This window comes from Mchenga conophoros, linkage group LG3 (genome assembly GCF_057382185.1).
Source record: "Mchenga conophoros isolate Kocher_MC1m ecotype Shallow Benthic linkage group LG3, M_conophoros_male_GT1.1, whole genome shotgun sequence".
Lineage (NCBI taxonomy): Eukaryota > Metazoa > Chordata > Actinopteri > Cichliformes > Cichlidae > Mchenga > Mchenga conophoros.
The window spans coordinates 83,428,904-83,440,287 of NC_140528.1; the positions used below are offsets into that span (position 1 = coordinate 83,428,904).

General features: G+C 43.5%; 1 protein-coding gene across 1 annotated transcript; it reads left to right on the forward strand.

Annotated features, from left to right (window-relative positions):
- Positions 1-474: 474 nt before the first annotated feature.
- LOC146581151 (P2Y purinoceptor 3-like) lies at positions 475-6,483 on the forward strand. Its single transcript, XM_085269667.1, has 2 exons — positions 475-659; positions 4,198-6,483. Exon 2 carries the CDS (start codon positions 4,311-4,313, stop codon positions 5,718-5,720), a length of 1,410 nt encoding a protein of 469 aa, XP_085125793.1. The 5' UTR covers positions 475-659; positions 4,198-4,310; the 3' UTR covers positions 5,721-6,483.
- Positions 6,484-11,384: the final 4,901 nt, after the last annotated feature.

Sequence of the window (11,384 nt, forward strand, 5' to 3'; positions counted from 1 at the left end):
ATTTGAGTTACTGTTGCCTTTCTTTCAATGAGGCATTTTTGTTTTGGGGTTGAGCGTAGAGTGTTCATGAGTTGTCTTTATAAAAAGACAACTCATGAACTTAAGATGATTGGTGAGTTTTCTGTAAAACAAAAGGGAGTTTGGGAATCAAACCCAGGAATCTTTAAGTGTACAGAGGTTATTCATAAAAAGCTTTAAACTTAAATGGACGTGTCGTAACTTGATTTGTTTTCAGGGTAGTTGTTTAAAAAGTAGTGAGGAACACAAACAGACACACACGCACGCACACACACACACACACACACACACACACACACACACACACACACACACACACACACACACACACACACAGGTGAAGTGGGGAGAAGAATTGGATGACACACAATGAGGGACAGAGGGAGGGACTGGATTACCATAGAAACTGCTCTGACTGCTCAGGGCCAATCGTCAGGGTCACAGATCAACCAAGCCGCTCTGCTGATGACTGATTGCAGCTAATGTTCACTTGTTGTTGAAATACAGGGAAAGGTTGCAGTCGTGGTGTCAATCACAGCTGCACTGCAGTCATAGCCTTTTGGATGTTTCTGCAGTTTCTCAGCTATTCTGATGGGCAACAGAATAGAAGCCATATGGAGTAAGAGTCATCGCTGGCAGGGGTAAGCTCTTTGTCTTACAGCAGATTGTAGTGATGCAGGTATTTATGAGTTCGATGCTGTTGCATTTACACAACAACTAATGAACCTCCAGACACGGGAGAATTGTTATTTTTGTTCCAGAACATTTTCCAAAGCAGTAATATCTTTTTAAACATCCATTCAAAAACACATTTTCTTAGTTAGCCTTATGTAACTGCATGCCTCACTCTGGAACTCAATATGAGTTCAGAGGCAAACGGTTTGAGAGTTTTAGGCTTTTCCAGAAGCTACTTTTTATATCTAATTTTTTCCTGATACTCAATGTAAAGATTGGATTCAATCAACACCCATACAGCATGAAAATGTGTTAGCATATCGTGTTCTATCATGCTACTATGATTAGACAGAACAGTTCAGGTGTCTGCAAACTGTTCTTCATAGTTCTGAAAAACGTAAGGGAGCTAACATAAAAGTAAATAAAGAAGCACCAAAAGTTTATGGGGTGTTGCAACATGCTTTGCAAAAGGAATAGCTGCAATATACAATCTTTGTGATTTGCAGGAAACATGTATTTCTGGCACATATCTTTGTATTGTATAATTGTGAAAGACTCATGAAAATGTTTTTCATTTGTCAGTGGATACACATTTTCTTGTGTTAGGCTGGCTTTGTGCACTTTTATATTTTTGAAAATGTCATATATCTGAGAAAGCTACAGATCTGAGACACATTAAAAGTAAGGCGCCACCAGAAACACCACGACACATTTATGGCCTTGAAACTAATGCTTCAAATATTGAACCTATCGTCACACTTTCAAGATATATTTATTCCCCTTTTCGGTGTTTGATACAAAAACGTTTTCTTACTGAACATTAGTTTAGATGCAGATGGTCATTTTAACTCGAAACAAACATATTCCTTTAGTTTACTGGAACTCTATAACAAACTAATATGCAGAGGTACACCTGATGTGACTCTTTCAGTGAAGAAACTACAATGTTGCCTGAGTGAACCCTGTTTAGTTAGAAACTGTTGACTTTGCTGATGCTGTTGCTGACTGCATGACATGAAATTACTCAGGGATTGTGATGACAGGAATGGGTAATATGTAATCAGTGGAGTGAGAGAGACCAATGTACAGAGGGATGCATAAAGACACGTAGGGAAAGTGTGGTTACTTATTGCTGAGTTAATGGAGTGAGAAGGATCTGAATCAGCAACATACCCTTGTACACAGGAAGGCAAACAAGCACTGCGAATGAGCAGCATACAACAGGGGGACAAACAGATTGTGCAAAGGCCCCAGTGAACAGTTAATGGGAGGGGTGGGGTTGGAAAGCAGTAGCTCTTTATTATATTGCCCTCAATATAATAATAAGATAAGATAAGAAAACATTTTTTAAAGGAGTTTTATGCTTTTAGCTATAGACAGGTGACAGATTTAGATTGCAGGCATGGTTTCATTGTAAGCTGATGCAAAGTTGTTCTGAGCAAACAGCGTATGAGAAAACGTTTCTGTTTCTGATGGGAGCAGATCCTTTTACAAACACAGTGTCTCCATCCTTAGGGGACGAAAGTTACTAAAAGTTTAATTAGCAGAAAAAAACAAATCTATGTTATAGATTAAAAATTGTGTGGATTTGTATCATTTCTCTCTAATCTGTGCTAACCAGTGATAACAAGAAATAAAACTGGTTTTTGAGTTTTCCAGTTAGAGTGGACGAGGCTAAGCATCAGGCTTTCAAAAGATTCAAAACTCTGTCTTTGGTTGATTAATAAGCTGGTGTGAAAGACTGGTGCACCCCCTTCATGGATTCTGACAGTTAGTATAACTGTCATTTAAACTGACATCCAGGTTTCTGTCAGGCAGAGTAGATCGATTTGTTGATCAATTATGAATTAATGTTCAGTTAATTTCACTGCTTTATTCTATGTGGAGATGTGGGTGCTATATTGTTCTTTCTTTGTAGTTTTTTTGTGTTAAATTAGTTTTTTTGTGATTTTTGGTTTGTTTTTTGTCTGGGAGCTGAGACAGTCTCTAAGGGGATGTGGTTCTGGGGGAATAACAGGACGATTGAATCTTGAAGCCCACATCATTTTTTTGGACACCACTCTGACAGCCAGAAATTTAAGGAGAACATGCAGCTAAACATGTCACTCCTGGTCCAATTGGCAAGCAAACCAGCAAAAACAACAGTGTTTTGGCAAAGTTACACACCAGTTTATTATTAATTCTATGTTTACCCTTAGCCAGCAGTTTTAAATTTCCCTTAATGTTGCTAACTCTGGCCCCTGAAAGACAATTGACAGTAACATTGATTAGTAACAATTGACTGTAGTTGCTAGTGTCTCTAGCTTCATATTCTATGTCCACATTGACTCCCTGAATTGACACAGTGGTCATTGTTTTCCTGGTCCCCTTAAAGTCTGCAATTGTTTCCTTGGTCTTTGTCACATTGATCTACGGATGATTCTTCTTGCACCACACGACAAAGGAGTCCACCACAACCTGGTACTCCATCGCATTACCCCTAGCAATACATCCAACCACCGCAGAGAAAAAGCCTTGGAAGGTGGCAGATCCCTGCAGTGGACGGAGTCTACGGTGTTAAGGGTGAACAGGAAAGGGGAGAGAGTGGTCTCTTATGGTGCTCTGGTGTTGCTGATCACCTTGTAAGACAGCGGTCCCCAACCTTTTTTGCACCACAGACCAGTTTAATGTCAGACAATATTTTCATGGACCTGCGTTTACGGTGTCACAGGTACCAGTCCAAATTTCGTCAGACAGGTTGCATTTACTATATTTTTCAGACCATAAGGTGCACAGGATTATAAGGTGGACTAAGCGAAACAAAACAGTCAGACTTTACTCAACTCATTCTTCTTGCTTCCGTATCATTGATTCATTAATGCTGAATTCTCTGGCAGCTGCTCTATTCCCATGTTGTTGCAGTACATTAATGACAAACCTCGTATTGTGGATGGATTATCTCAGTTGTTGTCCTGACTGAAGTTTGGTTTACAGCATCCTGCCATGCGATTGCATTTGTCCCTAACCAACATTTTTTGACAGATTTTTGAGCCTACCAAATAAAAATCAGTTCGAGGTCAGTAAGCACAACCAGAATTCATACTTAAGGCACACCGGATTATAAGAGGCACTGTTGATTTTTGAGAAAATTAAAGGATTTTAAGTGCGCCTTATAGTGCAGAAAATACAGTAATATTAAAATTTAATGATCTGAAACATGTAAGTATGACAAGAAGCTGTCCATGAATCTCAATGAACTGAAGCACAAATGTTAAGAAGACTGTGTGAAACCATCTGAAGAACTGACAAAGGCATGGTTTACAAGCTACTGAATAATGGAATGTCCTTTGTTTTTTAACAGAACTCCATAAAATACTGTGAAAAAGTTTTAATGTACCTTTGAAATCATAGCAGATGCCCACAGAACCAGGAACACTACTTGATCAAAACTTTCAATACTAAGATAAGAGAAAATCTGATGAAATAAAATTCCGATAAATGACTGCTGTCTTTGTTTATTTCTAGGTAAACACTCATACATGGACAGGACCAAGGATGATAGAGGAGAAACCTGCCAGAAGTCCAAACATACATGCTGAATCCTTCTCTCTCATATCAAAATAACTTTTGCTCTCACGATGTCATCAAGACATGAGGTTCCTTCAGATATCAATGTGGATACGTTCCACGATATCCTCAACTCTTCCTCCCCATCCTCACCAACTCAGTCTTGCAGCATAGACGAGTCGTACAAGTACATCTTCCTTCCCATTTGTTATTCCTTCACATTCATCTTTAGCATCTCTCTTAACTCTGTCATCCTCTACCGTTCTTTCCGTCGGACCAAACGCTGGAATGCTTCTTTAATATACATGGTTAACCTGGCCTCTACAGACTTTATGTACGGCCTGTCGCTGCCATTTCTTGTAGGAAGTTACATAATGCGTGACCGCTGGGTTTTTGGGGACTTCATGTGCCGTGTGGTTCGTTTTCTCTTCTACTTTAACCTCTATTGCTCTATCTTCTTCCTCACTTGTATCTCTGTGCACAGATACCTTGGTATTTGCCATCCAATGAAAGTGATAACGCTGGAGACCAAGAAGGCCGTCAAGTGCACTTGTGTCCTTGTTTGGATAATAGTATTTGCTTTGACTTGCCCCATCTTCCGTTTTGCTCAGACTGGTCATGTGACAAGATTAACAGGGTTTGGAAGCAATGTAAGTACTGACAACCCGAGTAATAGCATATCACCAGAAAATGGTAATGTGGGCTATGGTAAATTGGAAGGGATAATTGAAGAGTACCAGAACTGCTGGGATGATGCCATCGATAAGGAGTTTCCTGATTATGTACCCTATGGCATTACGCTCCATTTGCTGGGCTTTTTTGTGCCATTTTCCATAATCGCTTACTGTTACTCTCACGTAGTTCTGACCATATTTAGGACACTGCATTCTCAGCCCTCACTGTGCAGAAATCCAATGGATGAATGCATGGAGAAAAGAGATGGGAAAGCCTCAGCAGTTGTTAGAACGGGAAGAAGACGAAGCAATGGATTGCAGAAGATGGCGGGACGAGATGAAGGGATTTCCATTTCACTTGGTGCGCACTCCCCATATGCCAGTCGAAGGCGTAAATCTATCAAAACTATTATCACTATCACCCTGCTATTTGCTCTGTGTTTCTTCCCCTTTCATGTTACCAGAACCATCTTTCTTTTGCTGAAAGTGACCAAGGGAGTTCCCTGTCACACCATGACGGCAGTTTCTATGTGCTATAAGATTACCAGACCTTTAGCATCGTTCAATGCATGGCTCAATGCCCTTCTTTACTTTCTGACTAAAGATAAAGGAGGAGCTCACTGCTGCCAAGCAGTAAACACCCCTACCCAGCAGCATGCTATGCTACAGTTGCCACTAAGAGTGATGGGAAAAGGAGAGGGTGAAGTGGACAGAGAAACAGAAGACCGTATTGACAAAAAAGAGAATAAAGCATGTCAAAGTCCATTATATATGAACAGAGCAAAAGTTAAATATGTAGCTGAATGAACTTCAGATGCACTGCTGGATGTTATTTATAGACACCAATAAGCAACACATTAGTAACAAGTGAATCAGTCCTGCTTCATGTTAATCATTTATGTAAATCTCATTTTGGGATCCACTATCCACATCTTGGTATAGGGACTCACTGACATTGGTTTTACCTAGCTGGACAATATGCATTGCAATACTACGAAATTTACTCAAGGAACATGCCAAACCAGTAAAGACACTGTCACCAGCTGCTAAGCTCCCTGGATCCCAATCAAATTCAACATCTGCAATACATACCGGGAGAAGTCTTGATTCCCTGGGCCAAACCTTCAACTCCAGAAGACCTACTGGCAACATCCTCCTACCAGACACCAGTAAACACCAGATGTCCACCATATCCTGACAATTGGAATCAGAGAACACAGAAGACTGAAATTAACAACTATAAATATCCACGCATATATACAAGGGAAACAAACAAATGTCACCATTTTTAGACTCAGTGAAATCGAAAGCCAATATCACAGACTGTACATAAAAGATCGAAGTACCAACGGCAAGATTTGTGAAAGCAAGCAGAGGATGTTTTGTAACTTCCCCCAAGGGAATACTTCATCAACTACTGTTGGCTGAATCCTGTCAGAATGCTTATTTATTGCTACTGTCGATGTAACGTTTACACAATAGTTATAAACTTTAATTCTGCAGGTTAAAAATGTAAATGTATAGCCATTGCATTTATAATATTTTAATCTCTTCATGTAAAATAAAATAATGTACGATATTCTTAGTCTCATGGTTTCTTCTTGCAGATACATGATACAATCAAGCATTAAATGTTTGTTAAACCATGGTGTGTCACATCAGTATTACATAAGGTTGCTGCTCTGTACAGGGAATGAAGCTACACCTTTAGTTACAAAACCAGCAAACCACTTGCATCCCTACACGTAATGATTTTGCAACAGGATGTCACAGTTTAAGGCTTCAGTCCACGATTCCAACAAGCTGAAATAAGAAGCTGCGTGTTTTAAATTTATGGAGAATGAAATAAATGATCCAGTATGTGTAATACTAATATGATATATACAGGTGAGTTCTTTAAAAATGTTTCCTCATGCACAATTGTCACTAAGGGGAAATTAGCTGTTGAAATATTTGTACCAGTCTGTAAACGTGTTTGTATATGTAAGTCTACAAAGGAAATGATCCCACTGAAAATTGAAAAATTAAATTTGACTTAAATTTGGTGGCCTGTGGATAGAATTAATGGGTGATGCCTGAGAAGCTACTCCTTTGATATCTGTCTAAGGTCGCATGTTTCATTCTCAAGGCTTCCATAACAAATGTGGCCTTTGGCAAAGTTTATTGCAGCCTGCATATAGCATAGGTTCCCAGTAAATATTTGTTTATTGTTGTCTGCACAACACATGCTAGCCAGCACAGAATCACAGTAAAGGGAAGCCAATTCTGAAGACAGCCAGTCTCAAGTAAGGTGATTGGCTGACAGTTCAGTTTGTTTGTTTTAAGTGTGAAAAGAAGCCTTTGTAACTACTTGATGTTTTTTATTATAAATTTTTTTCATTCACAAAATTAAGACATTTAGCAAAAGTATTTTACTTAAACACTTTAATATAATTTCCATCACAACCAATGATTTGTCTGTCTTGACGCATGCTCACTCATCCAAGTAAGTAAATCCCAAAAGCTGATTCAGTTCATCTGGACGTTTTCAGTGGGAGAAACGTTTCGTCACTCATCCAGGTGACTTCTTCAGTCTCAGCAGGTTTCCCCAATCTTATCAACAGTACATTTGCACAATGACTGAAACTAGCACAACTGAATGAACGATGGGCTGTGAGGTCCTTTCCTTCATCATCAATATGCAAATTGTCACGACCATTGATTAACAACCACTGATCAATGGCCATGAGTACCAATCACAGAGAGTTGGGGAATGGCTGCAATCACAGCATTGTAAGTCAAAGTTTTTGGCTTCGATCCTCAACCTGCTGGTGGGCAGCTCTGAACACCACATCCTGAACACCCTGGATTTTGTCGAGAAGGTGAGAGATGTCATTATGGAGGCAGATGAAACCATGGTCTCGTACGATGTTACATCTCTCTTCACTTGCATCCATTGAAGTGTTGGAGATAGTCCAACCTCAGCAACAGGACCACTCTCAGCATCGACCAAATAATAATAATAGTAATATCCATCCATCCATCTTCATCCGCTTTATCCGGGGCCGGGTCGCGGGGGCAGCAGCCTAAGCAAAGAGGCCCAGACCTCCCTCTCCCCAGCCACCTCCTCCAGCTTATCCAGGGGAATACCAAGGCGTTCCCAGGCCAGCCGAGAGATATAATCTCTCCAGCGTGTCCTGGGTCTGCCCCGGGGCCTCCTCCCGGTGGGACATGCCTGGAACACCTCACCCAGGAGGCGCCCAGGGGGCATCCTTGTCAGATGCCCGAACCACCTCAGCTGGCTCCTTTCGATGTGGAGCAGCAGCTGCTCTACTCTGAGCCCCTCCCGGATGGCCGAACTTCTCACCCTATCTCTAAGGGAGAGGCCAGCCACCCTTCGGAGGAAGCTCATTTCTGCCGCTTGTATCAGCGATCACGTTCTTTCGGTCACTACCCACAGCTCGTGGCCATAGGTGAGCGTAGGGACGTAGATCGACCGGTAAATTGAGAGCTTCGCTTTTACACTCAGCTCCCTCTTCACCACGATGGACCGGTGCAGCGTCCGCATTACTGCAGCTGCAGCCCCAATCCGTCTGTCGATCTCCGGCTCCCTTCTCCCATCACTCGCGAACAAGACCCCGAGATACTTGAACTCCTCCACTTGGGGCAGGAATTCATCCCCGACCCGGAGTGGGCACTCCACCCTTTTCCGGCTGAGAACCATGGCCTCAGATTTGGAGGTGCTGATCCTCATTCCCGCTGCTTCACACTCGGCTGCGAACCGTTCCAGTGCGAGCTGGAGGCCCTCACCCGATGAAGCCAACAGAACCACATCATCTGCAAAAATCAGAGATGAGATTCTGAGGCCACCAAAGCGAAAGCCCTCCGCCACTTGGCTGCGCCTAGAAATTCTGTCCATAAAAATTATGAACAGAACCGGAGACAAAGGGCAGCCCTGGCGGAGCCCATCACCCACCGGGAACGAGTCCGACTTATTGCCGGCAATGCGAACCAAGCTCTTGCAACGGTTGTATAGGGATCGAATGGCCCGTAGCAATGGGCCAGACACCCCATATTCCCGCAACACCTCCCACAGGACACCCCGAGGGACACGGTCGAATGCCTTCTCCAAGTCCACAAAACACATGTAGACTGGTTGGGCAAACTCCCATGCACCCTCAAGTATCCTGGAGAGGATAAAGAGCTGGTCCAGTGTTCCGCGACCAGGACGAAAACCGCATTGTTCCTCCTGTATCCGAGGTTCGACTAACGGACGAACTCTCCTTTCCAGCACCCTGGCATAGACTTTCCCAGGGAGGCTGAGGAGTGTGATCCCCCTGTAGTTGGAACACACCCTCCGGTCCCCCTTCTTAAAGATGGGGACCACCACCCCGGTCTGCCAGTCCACAGGTACTGCCCCTGATCTCCACGCAACATTGCAGAGGCGTGTCAACCAGGACAGCCCTACAACGTCCATAGCCTTCAGGAACTCGGGGCGGACCTCATCAACACCAGGGGCTCTGCCACCAAGGAGTTGTTTAACTGCCTCAGTGACCTCGCCCCCGGAAATTGGCGGGTCATTCCCCTCATCCCCAGACTCTGCTTCCTCCTCGGAAGACGTGTCAGTGGGATTAAGGAGGTCCTCGAAGTATTCCTTCCACCGCCTGACAATTTTCTCAGTCGACGTCAGCAGCGCTCCACCAGCACTATACACAGTGCAGGTAGAGCACCGCTTTCCCCTCCTGAGACGTCTGACGGTTTGCCAGAATCTCTTCGAGGCAGTCCGAAAGTCTTTTTCCATGGCCTCTCCGAACTCCTCCCACACCCGAGTTTTTGCTTCAGCCACTGCCCGAGCCGCATTCCGCTTGGCCTGTCGATACCTGTCGGCTGCCTCCGGAGTCCCACAGGCTAACCAAGCCCGATAGGACTCCTTCTTCAGCCTGGTGGCTCCCTTCACCTCTGGTGTCCACCATTTGGTTCGGGGATTACCACCACGGCAGGCACCAACCACCTTGCGGCCGCAGCTCAATGCAGCAGCTTCGGCAATGGAGACGCTGAACATGGTCCATTCGGACTCAATGTCCCCAGTCTCCCTCGGAATGCTGTTGAAGCTCTGCCGGAGGTGTGCGTTGAAGATCTCGCGGACTGGAGCCTCTGCTAGACGTTCCCAGCACACCCTCACTACGCGTTTAGGTGCACCAGGTCTGTCCAGCGTCCTCCCCCGCCACCTGATCCAACTCACCGCCAGGTGGTGATCAGTTGACAGCTCAGCCCCTCTCTTTACCCGAGTGTCCAGAACATATGGTCGCAGGTCTGCTGATACGATTACAAAATCGATCATCGACCTACGGCCTAGAGCGTCCTGGTGCCACGTGCACTTATGGACACTCTTATGTTCGAACAGGGTGTTCGTTATGGCGGTTAGCACAGAAGTCCAATAAAAAAGCACCGCTCGGGTTCAGATCAGGGAGGCCGTTCCTCCCAATCATGCCCCTCCAGGTCTCGCTGTCGTTACCCACGTGAGCATTGAAGTCTCCCAGCAGGACAACAGAGTCTCCAGGTGGTAATAGTAATAATGAACTTTATTTATAAAGCACACTAACAAACCAAGGGTATACCAAGGTGCTTGACAAAATAAGGAGATGGAGATGGGAGGGAAAAGGGAAAGAGAAAGGACCTGGCATTTATCAATTATAAAACCATGACAATCATAATACATAAAAGTAGTTAACAAAGCATAAAGGATAAAAATGTATCAGCACACAGCAGATATTATCTAGGTGGAAAAGCAAGATCAAATAAATAAGTCTTTAACCGTGATTTACACAATGGCATAGAGTCAGATGCCCGGATAGCAACAGAAGGATTGTTCCATAAGACTGGAGCAGCTGCACAAACGCACGGTCGCGTCAGCCGAGAACGAGGTTGCTCCAGAAGAAATTGGGTAGCAGATCTAAGTGCTCTGACAGGAGTGTGTAACTGAAGTGTGCTTGAATTGTGTCTTAATTCCACCTACTTCACATACAAGGGTCAGTACTACAGGCAGAAACATGGGCTCCCCAGTTTCACCCATCGTGGCCAATTTGTACATGGAAGAAGTGGAAAAGAGGGCGTAAAAATAGTTTTGGCTTCTCTTCATTGGTTGTCAGTAAACTTTAAGTTTAATTTTAAAATGTGAGTTTAAACTTTTGGATGTCTACATGGCGAAAGTCCCCAGTATATCTTTGACCAGTTGAAACCTCATGCTGCTTCCCCAGCACTTAGGTCTTTAGGACAGAAGTTACAGTTGGTGGGGATCGGACTTTTCAGGCACCAAGGCTGTGGAACTCTCTTCTGTTGTCTTTACGCTGTGTCAACTCCATTGACTCCTTTAAAAAGCAGAAAGACATTTCTCTACATATGAGCTTTTAATTAACTTTTTCCTTTGGTTTATAATATTGTATATTATTTTAGTTATATTTCTGGTTTTATTGTGAAGGACTTTGTGATTTT